The following is an 18,915-nucleotide window of genomic DNA, read 5'->3' on the forward strand; positions in this document are numbered from 1 at the left end:
TCATCCCCTGCTATCTGCAGCTCTCCTCTGTCCTCCTCCTCCTTCCCCTCCCTGCCTGTCAGCTCTCGCTAGTACCACTCTGCTCCCCTTTCCCGCTGCTTCAAAACTATGTGATCTTTATACCATCCCCATTGTTGGATAAGAAAATGTGTCCTAGTGTCTGTGCTTTCTACCTTCTTTCACAGCACCTCGAGACGCTCACGTGACTCCTCGTCTCTCTCCTCCCCAGCTGACGTCAATGGGACGTTCTCAGCCCCGCCCGCTGGAGCTGTCAGACGGGGAGAGGAGAGAGCCTGGGAGTCACGTAAGCGCCGGGAGGCGCTGTGAAATCAGTTAGAAATTGGCTATTTTTTTTTTTTTTTTTATAAAGCACAGACACTAGGATACATGTTCTTATCTAACAATGGGGATGGTATAAAGATCACATAGTGGCTTAACAACCAGTTTAAGGCCTAGTTGGAATTGTGATAAGTTTGAGGATATCCTGACTTCCTCCTCACCCTCCTTCCCATATTGCCCTATACAATAAATCAGATTCTATTTTAAACTTTGTAAAGTGACTGGCACCCATTCTTTTTACACTTATAGAAAATAGCCACGCCTTAGATTAAATGTGCATGAGATCTTTTTGCAGCAAGACTTCATTCACACAGCGATTTGATCTGTGCCCTGTGCAGGGCTGTGTTTACCTGCATGGGAATACACTGGTGTTCCGGGCAGGCAGACTAAATGATTGACACAGCCATTACTTAACATCCATGTAGGTGTAGGGGTGTGTCTCTAAACTCACTCTGGGTGCATTCAGGGCCATGCACCGCCCCTGCACAGTAGTCACATTGGGAGCAGCGACTATATCTGTGCAGCCACTGCATCCCAATGGACACCTGTGGGACTACCGGCATAAGGGTGCATGCAACGCCTGTGCATCCCCATGCTTAGGACATTTGCAATTCAGCTGTTGGTCAGCTTAAGATCAATATTTAGTTATAAATATTGAAAGTAAGCACCAATAGTGCTACATCACATAAATACAAGTTTTATTTAACATTGAAATGGTTTCTGTACTAGGCTGCATTCTGTGTTTGATACTTTAACCACTTCAGCTCCGGAAGATTTTACCCCCTTCCTGACCAGGCCCTATTTTGCAATTCGGCACTGCGTTAATTTAACGGACAATTGCGTGGTCGTGCGGCACTGTACCCAAACAAAATTTACGCCCTTTTTTTCCCAACAAATAGAGCTTTCTTTTGGTGGTATTTGATCACCTGTGCGATTTTTATTGTTTGCGCTATAAACAAAAAGATAGCGACAACTGTGAAAAAAAAACAATATTTTTCACATTCTGCTATATAACATTCCCAAAAAATTTTTTTTAAATCAAAATGTTTTAACATTTTAGGCCAATTTGTTTTCTGCTACATATTTTTGGTAATAAAATCGTAACAAGTGTATTTTGGTTGGTTTGCGCAAAATGTATCGCGTTTACTAACTACGGGAAAGATTTATGTAATTTTTATTGGTTTTTTTTGGCGGCAAACTGCGATTTTTTTGCGGGACTGCGACTTTGCGGCGGACAGATCCGACCCCTAACTGACATTTTTGATACTTTTGGGGGGACCAGTGACATCACTACAGTAATCAGTGCTAAAAATATGCACTGTTACTGTAATAATGACACTGGCAGGGAATTGGTTAACCCTATGGGTGATCAATGGGTTAAATGTATGCCTCATGCTTACTGACGTGTGTGTGTTTGTGTGGGGGGGGGGGGGGGTTCTGTCACAGAGACAGAGATCACAGGTTCAGCTATGCTGAATCCTGTGATCTCCTCCTGTCTGCCACTGAAAAGATCCGCCTGCTTTGTTTACATAAGCAGGCGGGTCTTCTCAAAGTTTCCCCGACGATCGGGAAAGGGAGGCGGCAATCGCTGCCTCTCCTCCTCCACCCCGACTCCCGCTGTGTCTAAACACTAAATCACTAGCAGTCCAGCGACCTAGGTCTACGTCGCTGGACCCAGGAGAGCCGCACTGCCGCAGTAGGATTACTGTGAGCAGTCGGCAAGTGTTTAAATTGCTAGGCGAGAATAGTTTGTTTTTTTTGTTTATTAACCAATGCAAGCTTTTATGTACATCTCAAAATTATTTTATTTAGTAAATTATATCAGCTCTGCAAAATCTGACTGCCTTAATGGCTATTGAAAGCAGACACAGTAAAACCTTGGATTGCAAGCATAATTTGTTCCGGAAACATGCTTGAAATCCAAAGCACTCTTATATCAAAGGGAATTTCCCCATAAGAAATAATGGAAACTCATATGATTCGTTCCACAACCATTTATTCATAACTCAGTTTATAGTCCATATAAAAAGATTATAGTAATGTGATAGGTTGTGTACCCATAAAATGTCCATCCACAAATGGTTCCTCCACAAGGGGATTAGAAGCAAAATCCAGCAGGAGCTACAGAGTATAAAAGAGAAGAGAGGCGCCTCTAAGTGTAGAAATATGGTTACATTTAATGACTCCCCTGCAGTAGAGTGATCTGAAAGCGAGGCTTGAAGCGCTCGCGGAGCTCAACGTGGAAGGGATGACGTTGATGGCGGTGCGGAGGACAATCTATGTGGCCAGCTCTACCCCGGATGCCTGCATACTTAGGTGTGCCTGTTTTAATCATCAAGTGAGTTGCTAAATGTTGTACCTTTATTAAATGTAACCATTCTGCTACACTTAGAGGCGCCTCTCTTTTCTTTTATACTCAGTTGTGATATCTAATAGAAAAATGAAGGACAGAGACTGTTGTTCCCAACAAACAGTCTCAAGAGGGGGGTGGGGGGAAAAGGGGGATATTAGTTGGACTTTCACTGTACCTTGGCTCAGAAATATGGTAACAAATTTTTTTTAAAACACGTACAAATTTTAGTCAATACAAAGTATTAGGTTAAAAAGAAAATGGACCAATCATCCAACAACAATTCATTTGACATCAACAAACTGGTAAATACGTATTTGTCAAAACAGAGTGCAAGAATTCATTGTTGGGCATATACTCCTCGCGGTACATGTTTCGCGGTGATGATCCGCTTCTTCAGGAGGATAAATATATACACACTCTCTAGAAACAATGGCAACGTATGAGTAATTAATACCAAAAAGATATAGATATACAACCTTAGTGGAATAGAGAAAGTAAAAAGCAGTGAGAGACTAGCCTGTGTTAATATGCACAGGTTATAAATACCAATGAAGTTAAAGAGTATAACATCTGGTATCACCCACTGGGAGTATGATCATTTGTGACATGATGCTACTTGTATATCAAGACATCGATTGCTTATCAAATCAAAATTTATTTTATTTTAAAAATTTGCTTGTCTTGCAAAATGCTGTCAAACCAAGTTACTCTCAATCCACGGTTTTACTGTAATGGGTTCAGGAAAAGAATTACAAAATATTAGACTTTGCCTGAAAAGGTATAATGCACATACAATTAACGTTGAACTCCAACAAATATGAAAGACACAAAATAATGCAGCTCTGTATCTACTATTACTCTTTAAATGTAAGGAGTGCAAGTACCTCTTTATAGCAGAGCTCAGACTGTGAGGTGGAATGTACAGCGCAAGAAGCTATTTAGGTGTACTGAAGGACTCTGTGTAAATCTCTGGGTCGGATGGCCAGAAATATAAATTATTTGGCAAGTAAAAATCGTTCTTTATATGTATTTATCTATTAAGCTGTATAACTGGAGTATAGCTTTAGCGTAATTATAAAGCCGCAACTTTTATTTAGTCGTTTTAGTAGGGAAGGGTCTAACCTATGTACGTTTTTTTTTGTTGTTTGTTCCCTTCATTTCCTGTTCCAAAAATGCAATAGGAAGTAAGAAAAAAGATCTGTAAAGTAAGGAGATACAGTATTCTTTTGATAGACAGTTTTTCATATTGGAAGTGTAGCGCTACCCCCGCAGGAGCGACCTGGTAATTTGAGTTCTCTCTTGTGCACCTCAAACACCTCAGCCCCTCTGACACACCTGGTAAAATGAAAGTTACGGCAAGCACAAGTAAGACCATGAGTATAGATACCTTTAACTCTGTTGTGAATTAGCACCAGGAAAGGTTTAGGAGATATTTGCAGTGCATGCAGCCGCTCACGCGAGCGGCGCATGCGCTCTGAAGGTCCGGGGGGACCTCCAGTTTTCCTTGCCGGGAGCTTGCCGGAAAATCACTCCCGCGCACATGCGCGGGAGTGACGTCATCGCGGCTCCGGCCAATCACAGCGCCGGAGCCGCCGAACCCGGAAGAGACGCCGAGGGATCATGGCGGCACCCGCAGTGATGTCCGGGGGTCCATGTCGGGGCTTCGTTCTAAGGTAAGTAATACATAATGAGCTAGTATGCGATGTATGCACCTCACCAGTCCCCGTGGTATTACAGCTCACCGTCTGGTCACACACAGCAATTAGTCCACTATATGCTCTGCAGCCTGGTGAGTCTAGTTGTCGGCACCCCTGAACCCAAAGATCCAGATCACCCCCAGACCACCGTTATGCAGCAGTGGTGGTGCACACTGGACAGCAATGTGCCCTTCTAGTCTCCCTCAGACGAAAGGAAGCTATGTCCTATACAGCTTGAGAAAATGCAGCTCTCCCCCCCCCCCCCCCTCCTGGAAATCTTTCTCTGGGAAATGCAGTTTAAAAACTCTTGATTACAGTAGAATCTTTTTACTCTGGTCTACATTTCCCACAGTGCAGTGCTGCTTGTCTACTGAACTCTTCCTGCATAGCAGCTCCCTCCTCATGCTGATCTAGCACCCTCTAGTGTGCTACTAGAATAGTGCAGGCACATTTATTGACTCATGGTAAAATGAGTCTTGAATCTGGGTCAAGAGTTTATTGCAGGTCAGGTTGGATGACTCACACAGGCAGGTTTCTGGTGCCCCCCCTGGTTCTGAAAATTTGGAGAATTTTCTTCAAGCTGGAGGGCGGAATCCAGGAGGGTGGATCTGCATACCTAGGGGAGCTTAGCCAATCCCCAGCCAATGGGCCTGGCATAGTGGCTGAACCAGCCCTAACTATGGAGTCATGCTAGCAGGGGTGTCAGGTCTGTCAGTGGCCCTAGGGGGGACCCCTCCCGGGGGGGGGGGGGCCTTTGCCTCATTCTGGAGTTCGGGCTGGTTTGGGAGGATCCTGACAGCAGTGCGGTTTGAAAGGAATCTTACCTAAGAAGCAACGGAAGCAAGGAGGCCAGTGTAAGTACAACAGCACAGTCACTTACAGGGGAAAAGATTGCCACATGCAGCAAGCCTTTTCGAAAGACAGCGTTGTGCTTAAATCTTTCCTTTCCCTTGCCCTGGGAGATCTTAAGTAGCAATCAGTTGTGCTGGTTAAGCAGCCAGGTGTGCTGGTAGTTCCTGCAGTCAGTAGAACTGGGATCAATGTCTACAGTGAAGTTGGAGGTACTCCTCCTGTATGCAACCTTCAACACTTTGTGCTACTTTCTAAGAGTTCCTACTCCTTAAGCAGCTTTTGCATTTTTCTTTAGAGACTGTTCATGTCCAGAAAGGAGGACAGTTCAAGACCTTGTACATAGGGATCAAGTTGTCCCTGGTTTTTGTTCCTTGATTCAAGTTGAGCATCCCAAATATCATTTTACCCCATCCAAGATGTTACCCCTAATAAAGCATAAAAACAAAACCAAGGGACTGACTTCTTATCTTTGGATGTAAGTGAAGAACGCGTATTGCCTGGCTGTGCAGGAGTAGGAAAGTCAGTAACTAGCAGCTCCGGGGGGAGTAGTGCTACACTGATATAGCTGTTAACCAGTTCAGCACCGCAGGGCAGCAACTACAGAGAGTATTTGCAGCCAGAGTTTTTCTAACTCTCCATTCTGCTACAGAAGATTTCCCCCTACTCCCTTTTCTGGTGACAACTGCAAAGTTTTGGGTTTTCTTTCAATTGCTGTCCACATAAAAATAATCTCTAGGACAGATAAAGAGGGTGATTTTCCTCAGCAAGCGTATAGGCAGCAAAAAAACATCTGATTGGTTGTAACCTTCACCACTCCTCCTAAGGCTCCTTTCACACAGGCTTTCCGCCCGGTGGACTCCATTTTGCTCAGCAGGGATTGATCCGCTGATTTCTGCTGAGCTGGCGGATGACAAGTCCGTCTCTGCTCACTGTGCCGAGATGGACCTGTCAGAGCCCCACTCTCCTCTATGAGAAGATCGGATGAAAACAGACTGCCTCTCCAATTTCATCCGATCCTCCAGACGGATGGAAAATAGGATTACCATTCGTCTGGATTATACGGACAGGATCAGATCGTAGCGGGTTTCAGCAGACATGTCACCTCTGACATCCGCTGCTCCATAGGGGCATCCGATCAGGTCCGCCTGAAAAACTGACAGGCAGACCTGATCAGAAAGCCCGTGTGAAAGGGGCCTTAGTGCCGGTTCACACTATAGCGTGTGCGCCGATCGCATGTAATTCGGAGCGCACTGCTCCTTCATTACATGCGATCTGATGTGCGGATGCAAATTCAGCCATATACTTTGTATGGCTGAATTCGCACCAAACACGCACATGACCCTTTTTTCCAGCCGCATCAGAATCGGATCGCACAGTGGTTCACACTTGTGCGATCTGATCCTGTGCGAACTGTCAGATCACACTGCGATATGCGATCAAACTGGGGGTGTCGTTAACATTTCATTGACACCCCCTGCGTATCGCATATGGCAGTGTGAACTGCCAGGGGTGCGTTTGCGATGCGGGAACAGGCTGCGAATTTGCAGCCTTCCCACATCGCACAAGTGTGACCCGGCACTTAAACTACAAAAAAATGTTTGGGTTTGGATACATTGTACTGTTCTGGATGGGGGGTTCTCTTAGGCCCCTTTCACACCGTCAGGCGGACTCCGTTTTTCTCAGCGGGGGATCGATCCGTTGATCCCCCCGCTGAGTAGGCGGATGAAAGCTGTGTCTCCACGCTGTGTGCGGAGACAGAACTGTCAGGTCCCCATTCTTCTCTATGGGGGAATCGGATGGGAACAGACCGTCTGTCCTTTCTCATCTGATCCGATCCGCCAGACGGATGGAAAATAGGGTTTTTATCAGTTTGACGTATCGGATCGGATGTCAGCGGACATGTCTCCGCTGACATCCAATGCCCCATAGAGAAGCATGGGGCGTCCGTTCAGATCCGCCAAAAAAACTGACAGGCGGATCTGAACGGACTCCGTGTGTTAAAGGGGCCTCACTGTTGACCAGGGGTGTCCAACCTTATGACCTTCCTGCGCCACATTGGAAGTAGAGGAATTGTCTTGGGCCACACATAAAATACACTAACAATAAGGATAGCTGATGAGCAGAAATCCCAGGCAGATCACAAGGTAAAAATCACAGATATAAATAATGAAACTTATCTGAGTAATAAAATAATTTTTTTATATTATTTTTTTATCATAAAAGTAAAAGAGGGGAACATATAACTAGTGCGATATTTTACACTGTTTTTGAAAAAGGAACACATGAATATCTGGTTCGATGGACGGAGTAGTAATTCTCAATGAATTCTCATGATACTCATCAGATATTTTGGTTCTAAGTTTTCCCTTTGTGTGCTACATCCTTGAAATCTGTTGCTCACAAATATAGGTGCTGCTGAAAACTCATGACATGCATAGGGTGTCATTGTAAAGAGTGGGATATTTTTCTTTGGGAAGATAAAAATGTATAAAAACCCAGTAACGAGATACTGTCAAATTTTTCTTTGGCCGCATGTCTTTGCTAAGTGTAAATGCAATTTTACAAACCATTCCTCCCATAAATCAGATTTTTTAAAGTATGTTTACGATTTTGTGTTGGGCCGCATTCATAGCCGTCTTGGGCCACATGCGGCCCATGGGCCACAGTTTGGACACCCCTGCTCTAGACCAACTTATGTAACATTTATGTGATATTAAAGTACACAATCAAGGTCAGGCGGACTCAAAATATGAACCTTCCTGAGACAATGGTGCTCAGCCCCTAAAGCACTGGGCAATGGAGTTGATTTAGTAAGGCAAATCATCTGTGCATTGCAAGTACACTTGGAAGTGGAGTCGCTGTAGATCTGGGGGGAAGCTCTGAAATGAGGGAAAGCTCTGTTGATTTCTATCATCCGATCATGTGCAAGCAAAAATACTGTTTTTTATTTTCCTTTCATGTCTCCCTCAGATTTGCAGTGACTGCAATTCCAAGTTCACTTGCAGTGCACTTCCAAGTTCACTGTAGCACACAGTGAATTTTCCTTTAGTAAATAAACCCCAATGTGTTCAGGAATTAACAATGCTTATTAAAAGCAATAAAATAGTATCTATTTATACATTTTCTCTTTTGTTCCAGGTTGGTTTCCTGGATAGACAGCGGGTTCTGGCTCTTCTGGAAATATTCTTTGATGGAATAAGCATTGAGGGAGAAGAGTGGCAGCCACGAAATCCTCGGCAATGTGAGATACCTTCTACATTCCATGTATTAAGTTTTGTCAGATTAAACAAGATAGTGGATTTATTCAGTAATCCAGTCAGATCCTTAGAATATCAATATTGTGGAAAATGCATTATTTTAATGGGTGTAGCGCACCCCCTTAGGGGCTGCAAGTAGAATGGGATCCCCACCCTGCACAGCCAAGCACATCAAATTTTCACAGTCACTTCAAGTCAGGGAACAGTCCAGTCCTTTGTTTTTTGTTTTGTTTTTTGTTTTATTGAGGAATTAGAACTTGGTATGGGATTGGGAATTATGAGATGCCCATTTGACCTCAAACAACTTCAGGGACAACTTCTCATATATACAGTCTATATACACTCCTCACTGCCTCCAGCACACTTGCTTGCAGAACTCCAGCTGGCACACTGTTTATGGATCTAACAAAAAGCAGATTACCATTACAGGCAGGAACCCAAGGCCCCTTGGTGTGTAGCAAGAAGTCAGTGTCCAACATAAATCCCTGTGGCTACTAATTCCAGCACTACCTGTTCAGGCACTGCCAGACTGCTTGGCTGCAGTTGCCTCTTTCACCAGCTCTCCTAGCTAACATCTTCACAGTCCTTCCAGACTAAGACTCTCTTCACAGTCTACCAGACTGCACACTCAACAGTCCACCCCGCTGACTTCTCAGGAGATCTCCTGGACGTGCTGACCTGCTCCTGCTGTCCTCACTTGCTCCCGTACTTCCAGGATAGGATTCTTCCGTGTGTTGTAGAGGGTCCCTCCAGCACCCAAGCCCAATTCCCGAAGTCACTAACCCCCCAGACTAGGGGGCACCCTTAAGGGCCACTGAAAGACTCCTCAGCACTCCATCTCAATCTGCTACCTGACTGCCCCTGCTGGAATGACTCATGCCTATTTATGAGGTGCCTACCCCCTTCCAGCCCTTTTTGCTGGGGATTAGTCAAGGTCCTCATAAATATGCCAAGCAGCTCCTTCTACCACCCACTACTTCTGGAAACTTGTCCAAGGTTCCATAAAGCAGGGTGAGGCACCAGAGATGCTGCTTTCTGAATCATCCAGCCTCCCTGGGTCACTCAACCCTGACCCAGATTCAACCCAGGCCTTGCTCTTAGCCAAGCCAAATGTCCCTACACTTTCGCTTACTCTAAAAAAAAAAAACCTATCTACATCCAGCACATTAGAGGGAGCTACACGGGGAATAAAACTCCACTGTAGCCAAATTTCTTGTTTTCATTTGGGAGACGCAGTGAACAGTATAGAGGGGGGGGGGGGGGGGGTGGGCAGTTAGCAGTACAGGGTGGGGAAGCAGTGAGCAGTATATGGGGGGGGGGGGGTGTGTGCAGTATACAGTTGGGCAGGGCAGTGAGCAGTATACCAGGGAGCAGTGGGCAGTATACAGTGGGCAGAGCAGTATATGGGGAGAGCAGTGGGCAGTATACAGTGGGGCGCAGCAGTGAGCAGCATGAAGTGTACTAACCACAGTAGGGAGCTGAAAAATTTCATATGGCTCCTCCTCCAAGTCCTCTATCATTTTCAGGAAGAGCACCCACCTGTGCATGTACATAAAAATGCCCACACCCCCGCCCACCAGCTCGTGAGAAGCTGCAGGCTGGGAGAGAGACCATCAGGTCTGCCAGCCACAGGAGGCTACACGTCGGGGAAAAAAGCTGCACTGCACTGCTCCCAGGGGAGAAATCAGAGGCAGCCTGTAACTCCCTATCTGCAGCCCTGGTTGCATAGATCACCTGCAGCATGGGCGGGGCACAGTTGCCACCCCTGAAGGTCCTCCATTGGGCAGAGTGGCAGCATAAATGCCTGCGAGAGGGAGAGGAGAAGCAGGCATTCAGCGGTGGCAGGAAAGAAATAGACACATCTGTTGATCCATATACCGCCCCTCCTACCTAGGCGGCCCCAGCCCACCGGGAAACATAGCTGTATTAGCAGTATCATACTCAAAAGCAAACATTTATTATATTGCCGCTTACCAAATCTTAGATGTGCTGTAGCTGTATTAGTTTCCTTTTTAGGCTTTCTTCCTTCTATTTTCATTGGGTGATCCAGCCAGTAAGTCTGTTGTTTTTCAAAAGGGTACAGGGATAAAACCAGTTGACACTGACAGGGGTTCTTACAATGATACGCTTTATACGCTTTTATTTATGAAAAACCTTTAGCCCAGAGGTCTGTCCAAACTGTCTGTCCAAAGGTAGCCCGGATGTCCGTGTGATTCCCATGTATTGCAATGGCACCGCGAAATGCAGTGCGATTTTGCCATGATTGTCGCCTGACGAATCGCGGTAAAACTGCGCAAATTGAATCACAGGACGCCTGTCGTCCAAAAAAATACAAGAACTTTTTTTGGGCGACAGGCGTCCTGTTATTCTGTTTGCGCGTTTTCACCACGATTTGTTGGGCGACAATCGCGGCAAAATCACGCCGCGTTTGGGGTGCCATTGCAAGTTACGGGAATCGCACGGGTGTCCTGCGATTTGCAATGATTCGAGATCGCAGGCATAATCACGGTGATTCTGTCCACAATCCGATATGCCAGTATGTGAACAGAGCCTTTGGGATTATTACTGCTTTTATTTATTTATTTATTTATTTTTTTTTGCTGTCAAACAAAAAACGAATTCAGTTTACATCAGTTTTATATCAGTAGTCCCTCAGTTTTTACATAATTTATTTTTTACATCCACTACCAATGCAAAAACTGGACTGTTTGTCCGTATACCCCTGTTTTTTTTTTTTTGTCCCTTCCGTTTTTTAACAGAACAAAAATATGCAGATATAAATTGTTGTCGGAGGATGATCATCTGTTTACATCCATTTTGTCATCGATATGCATTGATGTGCATTTTTCATCCGTCAATGGATGCATGAAAAACAGACAAATAGAAGGCCCGTGTGAATGGGGCTTTAGTTCTCCTTGACACGAGAGCTTGCACCTATAGTCCATGAATGGACCATACCTTTAACCACTTGCCCTGCCACCATAATATTACTGCGGCAGGGCTGCTCAGCTGCGCTCAGTCACGTAGTACTACGTGACTTCGTGCACATGGTTTCATGTATACAGTAACAGTGCATATTATTTAGCACTGATTACTGTATTAGTGTCACTGGTCTCAAAAAAGTGTCAAAAATGCCAGTTAGGGGTTTGATCTGTCTTCTGCAATGTCGCAGTCCCGCTAAAAATCGCTGATCGCCGCCACTACTAATAAAAAATAAATAAATAAAAAGTCCAAAAATCTATCCCGTAGTTTGTAAATGCTATAACTTTTGCGCAAACCAATTAAAATATGCTTTTTGGGATTTTTTTTTACCAAAAATAAGTAGCAGAATACAAATTGGCCTAAACTGATAAAAAAATTAAATTTTTTTAAAATTTTTTATTGGGAATGTTTTACAGCATAAAGTAAAAAAATATGGCGTTTTTTTCAAAATTGTCGCTCTTTTTTTGTTTATAGCGCAAAATCTAAAAATTGCACAGGTGATCAAATACAACCAAAAGAAAGCTCTATTTGTGGGGAAAAAAGGCATCAATATTATTTTGGTACAGCGTCACACGACCATGCAATTTTACGTTAAAGTAACACAGTGCCGAATCGCAAAAAATGGCCTGGTCATTAAGGGGGTAAAACCTTCCGGGGCTGAAGTGGTTAAGGCCCCTTCCACTCATGCAGACCATTTTTCTGTTTTTCATCCATTCGTTGACAGTTGAAGAATGGACATCAATGCATCTCTATGGAAAAACGAATGGACTGTAAATGGATTATCATCTCCGCTTTCGTCAACATCCATTTTTGGCAGGGATCAAAGCCTTATTTTTCTTCTGTTAAAAAAAAATGGATCGGGGGAAAAATGGATTTAAATAGACAAACGGTCTGTTTTTGCATGAAAAATTGGCTCCGGGACTTAATTGGTTAAGCACTCTAGCTGGAGTATGTAAAAGCAGATGAAAAGCAGATGACAAACTGATGAAAAACTGATGTAAATGTTATAGTTTTTTTTTTTCTTTAAAAAAACATGACTGAACTGATGAAACGAATGGTCTGCGTGTGTGTGAAAGGGGCCTAAGCGGCTGAAGCTGGCAGGTGCATGCATGCAGGTGGCCCATTCATGTCTAGCAGCTGCATGGACACAGCGGCTTGTCCCAATTTGACAGCCATGTGGATGCCGGTGAGTGGCTCTGAATGCACATTGTCTGTGGCTTCAACCATTTAAAGACTACTGTCCTTTAACGGACTATGGGTGTAAGGTCCCATATCAATTAGGCCTTAAATAGTAAAAAGTGTAAAATTGTAGCGCTTAAAATGATAAAAAGTCCATATAATTAAAAAGAAGAAGTCCTTTAAAACCAATCAGACAGTAGATAACCACGTGTGGATAGGAAATGGCGCTTTCACCAGCTCTCCCTCGGAAGACTGCGTGACATAAAACCACCACCAAGAGAGGTATCTTAAATACCCTTACCAGATCTCACCATCTTATGAGCAGTGTACGTGAACAGATATCAATAGACATAAGACTGGCTCTTAGCAGGTATCCATAGTCAACCGTATCTCATATGCTGATATTCCCTCGTAAACTTGATCAATTTCCCCAGAAGTCTGCCTAAGATACAAGTCAGATTTATGGCATCCCCTGCAATAAAAATGTCATTTTTGATTAGATACTCCCAATAGGAACACGTCTAAAGGGATACATGCCCAGCAGATTTTTTAATTATATGGACTTTTTATCATTTTAAGCGCTACAATTTTACACTTTTTATGTTTTATGATTATTTCAGGATCTTTTTGTGTAGCTGCTTTTTATGCATTTTATGTAATTTTTCAATCATTTGCAACTATTGATTGTTTGCCAAGTGGCGCATAGCGCAGCTGTTTTATACTATTCTATAGGCCTTAAATAGTGCCAAATACATATGGGTGATAAAAGGTCATGTAGCTTTTTGGTGCTAATAATTACAAAAACTGAGCACCAATACAGTTATTTTTTTAGATCAAGATAAATAAAAAACAAATAATCAGTTATAATCCAAGTTTTAAAAATACTGTTTTTTTCATCACCCTAAATGCGTTTGGGAGATGGTTCCCGGAAGCACAAACAGTTCACTTGCTGGATCTGGACAAGATTTGAGACCTCGCTGATGCTATCCCCTGTTTGGAGCACAGTTTTTGCTCCTTGTCTATTTCCAGCCTGATCGGTACCTTCACCCATCCTATTGTCCTAGGCACGGTCCGGTGCACAACAAACACTTCCCCGCCGGTGTTTTTCACGCTGTCGAGTGAAATTTGGCTGCTGTATGGTGCTGTAACCTGCTTTCCGTCCAGGCTCGTAAATCAAATACGAAAGGTTTTCTATGATGTGTAATGTTTGTAGAAACAATTTAGTCAACTGATGGTCCCTGACGAAGCAGCCGATGAACAGTATGTACCGCGAAACGCGTTGGACTGCCTAAATATGTTTCTCAACATATTGAGCAATCATAGTTTGTATTGGTACTGATGGAACCTTGTCTCTATATGCATATTCTCTTTATGAGAAACTTTAACTTTGTACTATGAATACATTTTGTTTTTTATCAAAATAAGTTATGGTGTTCACCAATTTGTGACAGCTTCACATCCTTTTACCACTTCCTGCCCGCCCACCCACCGTTAAATGACAGCAGAGCAGTGCGGATATTGTTCTGGGACACCGACATATGACGGCGCACCAGAACAGGCTCTCTTGCGCTGACTTGGCTCTTTACCCATGTGATCGGCTGTGTCTAACCACAGCCGGTCACATATAAATGAGTAAGTGCCGTTTACCGGCTCTCCTCGCCTCACACTGTGAGAGTATGTGGCGAGGAGAGCCTATCAGCGGCTCCTTCTTAAAGGGGAACCTAGGAAAGGTAATCAGGGCACTGATCATCAGTGACCTGATTACAGAAAGCTAAAAAACAGTGCCCACAATCAGTGCCCACAATCAGTGCCCATGTTGTTGCCAGTCAGTGCCTGCTCATCTGTGCTGCCCATCATTGTCCATCAGTGCCGCCTGTCAGTGCCCATCACTGCCGCCCATCAGTGCTACCTATTAGTGCCCATCGGTGCCACCTTTCAGTGCCGTCTATCAGTGCTCATCAGTGCCACCTATCAATGCCCATCAGTGCAGCATATTAGTACCTCCTCATTAGTGCCACCTCATCAGTGCCCATAAGTGCCACCTCATTAGTGCCAATAAGTGACACCTCATCAGTGCCCATCAGTGCAGCCTATCAGTGCCCATCAGTGCCGCCTCATCAGCGAAGGAAAAAAATTACTTATTTTTAAAATTTATTTACAGAAAAAAAGAAAAACGTTTATTTTTTCAAAATTTTCTGTCTTTTTTCTTTTTTTTTTTTTTTTGTAAGAAATAAAAAAAACAGTGGTGATTAAAAGCCACCAAAAGAAAGCTCTATTTGTGTGAAAAAATTTCATATGGGTACAGTGTAGCATGACTGCACAATTGCCATTTAAAGTGTGACACGGCTGAAAGCTGAAAATTGGCCTGGGCAGGAAGGGGGTGAATGTGCCCTGTATTGAAGTTGTTAAAGTTCTATTGTTTGGAGTGTGAGATAGGAAGGTCAACCTCGACCTCTCCTAGTCCTCTCCTTACTTTTATGGTTTTATATCCTTATCCTAAATGCATTTGTATGTCTGCATGTGTGCATTTACTTAAATGAATATACTTCTATTTCAGGGCCAGTAATTGAAATAGATGAAATGGATCCAACAGACTTCTGGGTTGATTTCCAGGAAGGAGCAAACCCAACAGAAGAGAGAGGAGAAGAGCACACTATTGCAACTTCCATTATAACAACTGAGACTGTACCTGCAGTGAAAGACCTGAAGGAGAGCGTGGATGATACAGGAGAAGGTGGGCTGGAAATACTAAGAGTTGGCAACATGTTTGGTCTATAGCCTGTGGTTGACCATTCGCTTAGTACTTCTCCCATTAAGAAAATGCTGGTGTGAAAGGAATAAGACTAACATATGTCACATTAAATATTAAGGCAGTACAAAAAAGTGCTGAGAACTTGTACATGGCAGTAACCCAAATCAACTGATCAGAATCATGACTTAAAGTTGACCTTCAGACAAACAGCTAAAAATACAGATTAAATACTTATGGGAAAGCTGTTTTACCTGCCCAAACACTTACAGGTCTCCAAAGTACCGGGACAAGGTCACCCAGCGCCCAGGGCAAGGATACCTAACTGCGCCCCCCCCTTCCCTTAGGTTTAGGGTTTAGGGTCAAGGCGCCCCCATCCCTGCAATAAACCATTGCGCCCAGGGCAACTCCCCCTCCTCCCCACCCCTTGTCCCGGCCCTGGGTCTCCACGGCACCCCAGCCTGTGACTATACAGTAAAACATAGCATTTTTGCAGTCCCACAGGGTGTAATGAGATCACTGTAATTCACTCGCTCTGCATACAAGCCTTGCTTTTCAAAAAATGCAAGGCACACTGTGATTGGAGGAGGTGTGGATGAACATCACAATCTCCTCCTCTCTAAGCACAGAGCACCTTGCCATCCAGTGAAAAGAATCAGGGATGCCGAGTAAGCGACCCACAATAATCTCAGTACTCCCAGGAGCACTGTCAATTTCAGTGCTAGAAGGCCAGTACTTACAGCTCTGTGTGGGGTTAGGGGAAGTTCAAGTTTTAAACAATGAAGCAGCAGCCAGACAAATGTACAGTATTATACAAAGTACGTTTCCTTGGCATGGTTTTGGATAATATGCTTTGCACACATGTTAATGTGTGGAAGTTCTTATTGTTTTAGTCACATTGGTGGAGATTTACTAAAACTGGTGTACACAGAATCTGGTACTACTGTGCATTGTAGCTGATCAGCTTTTAACTTCAGCTTGCAATAAAACCTGCAAGCTGATTGGTTACTATGCACAGCTGCACCAGATTCTGTGTGCACCAGTTTAAGTAAGGCCCCCTTCACACTTGTGTGACCTAAAAGTCGCACGATTTTATCACGATTTTTCCACGATTTTGACTGGACTTGAAGCAATACCTTAAGGTCTATAGACCTCAAAACGTATCAAAGTCGGACCAAAGTAGTGCAGGGATTACTTTGAAGTCGTTGCGACTTGAAGTCACAAAGAAATGAACGGTACTCATTGGAGATCATGGGGTACGACTTGTCATGCGACTTTGCAGTCCCAAGTCGCAGGAGTTGCACTAGTGTGAAAGGGGTCTAAATCTCCCCCCATATGTATAAAAGCCCAAATGCTACTGCAATAGATTTTTGTGTAATATTAATGACTTTTATAGGTACAACAGATACAACAGAGACTGAACAAGCCCCACAAGCTGAAGACAATGGCAGTAGAGGCTCACCCATTATTGAGGGAAAACCTTGGTCAGGTAACTATATGATACTCTCACATTTTAAAGGCTTGGTACACACTATTTGTTTTTTCTCGTTCAACCCAGCGGGTTAAGAAAAAAAAACGGTCAGCTCCCCCCTCCTGCCGCCATAACAATCCGATTAGTGCTCTCTGATGCTGCTGATCAGGAGCTGGTCAGCTGCTGGTTTTTCAGCATGGTCATCCGACAGAAGCAGTTGGATTAGCTGGCATACACACGGGCTGAATGTCGGCCGTTTTTTATTGAATCCGCCGGCATTTGGCCTGTGTGTATGGTGCTTAAGTTTACCTTTTTTTTCTAAATCTAGCTCCCCTATGTACCAGTATAACATTAATGTACCTTGATTGCAGAATAATACAAGCTTTCTTTGATTTTAAAAACAAGGCCTTACCTTAGCCCTTGCTGTATTTCTTAGAAAGTTTGATCACTTGCTGGCATGTAGATTTGGGATGGAGAATCCAGTAAGACACAAGAAGGAGTCTACCAGCTGACCTCATTAGCACACACTCTTCACCCATCAACTATGTTTGCAAAGCGTTCCCGGCATCTCTCCATGCGTACATTTGCCTGGCTTCCCTAGGGTCTCTCCAGATGGGCTCCGGCTGCATGCCAAACTCCCTGGGGCCACATGCAGCACCACAGGACACCTGTGATGGAGCACAAGGGCCTGCCTGATTGGATACAGAGTGATTGGATAGATGGTGCATCCTCCTATTACTGTATATCATTTTGGTAAATCTAAAGGAGATTGTACAAAGATGGTTCAATCAGATTGTATAGTGTATAGCCACATTTATACACCAAAATTTACCTGGTTGCACTTTTAGTGTCATTAATTGTTAATAGCATACCAAACACAGAAGCAAACACACATTTTGCAACATAACAAACAAGTGACAAACACAGTAAAAAAAATGCAACCCACGTCACAACAAAATGTCCCATGAGCTACTTTGCCATGTGTAGCGCAGCTCATTGAAATCAATGGGCTGCCCTATATGTGTCACTGGAAAAACAAACAAAAAACATTCGCTCCCATTACTCTAGGTGTGAATGGGGCCTGAAAGTGAAATTGGTACTTTTACACAACAATGAGGCTCCATTCACATCTGTGTGTCTTCAAATGCCTGGCACACCGTACAGAAAATGCATGCTTTGCCATGCGTTTCAGAAACACTGCAAATGTGCATCGTGTTTGTGTTATCAATACATGTTAAAAGCTCCCCAAGTGCAGCAAATGCACCAAATACTGCGGTAACACACCATGCTCTGGTCCAAAAAAAGTTCTGGAACTTCTCTGGGTGATTGTTGTGTGTACTGCCCTACGCATGATGAGTGAAAATGCTCCAAAACACCCAAATAAAACACATGCGGTAATGTGAGTTTTTACTACGTGGAGATGTGAATGAGGCCTGACAACTGTCTCCGTCCACTCCCTCCTATGTACTTGTATAAATATGGTCATACACTGTGCAATCTGATAGTACAATCTCTGTACAATGTTCTTTAGATTTACCAGAATGATGGTAAAAGTGGTCCCACCTGACCAATCCATTCAAATTGTATCAAATCATGCAGGCTCTCATACTACATAGCTATCAGATTGTATAGAAAGTGGGTGGAACGTAGTATTGTAATGAAGGAGACATGGTCCAGAGTAGTGAACGCACCCTATGATGCTCTCTTCTGTGATGCAACAAGGAAGTGAAGGCCCAGATAGCCTGGGAGATCTGGGAGATGGCTTACAGGAAATTAATGCTAAAGACTATAGGAAAATCAGGCGAACATTTTCGTCCAAAGAATTTTCGTACAATTTTCGTATAGTGTTTACACAACTTTCAACAGCCGATTCCGCATTTGTGTACGAAAATTCTCGAAGGGACAAACTCCAAAATTTTTCTTGTACAGGAACAAAACTAACCATTTTAGTTTATTGTGTACCGTTTTCGTACGATTTTTGTACAAGAAAAATCATAAAAGAAAGACTGCACATGATAAGAAACAATAAACAACAC

At 43.7% G+C, this 18,915-nt stretch overlaps 1 protein-coding gene across 1 annotated transcript in view; it reads left to right on the top strand.

The window, feature by feature from the left end:
• The window catches only part of EFCAB5 (EF-hand calcium binding domain 5), a gene marked incomplete at its 3' end in the record, with an annotated part of 107,651 nt that overhangs the window by 17,360 nt on the left and 71,376 nt on the right, over positions 1-18,915 (top strand). The window contains exons 6-8 of the mRNA XM_082245094.1: positions 8,380-8,482; positions 15,217-15,393; positions 16,814-16,897. Of these exons, the coding sequence (XP_082101220.1) occupies positions 8,380-8,482; positions 15,217-15,393; positions 16,814-16,897 (364 nt within the window). The remainder of the gene's footprint in view (positions 1-8,379; positions 8,483-15,216; positions 15,394-16,813; positions 16,898-18,915) is intronic.

This window comes from Pelophylax lessonae, assembly GCF_965119305.1.
Source record: "Pelophylax lessonae genome assembly, chromosome: 2".
NCBI lineage: Eukaryota > Metazoa > Chordata > Amphibia > Anura > Ranidae > Pelophylax > Pelophylax lessonae.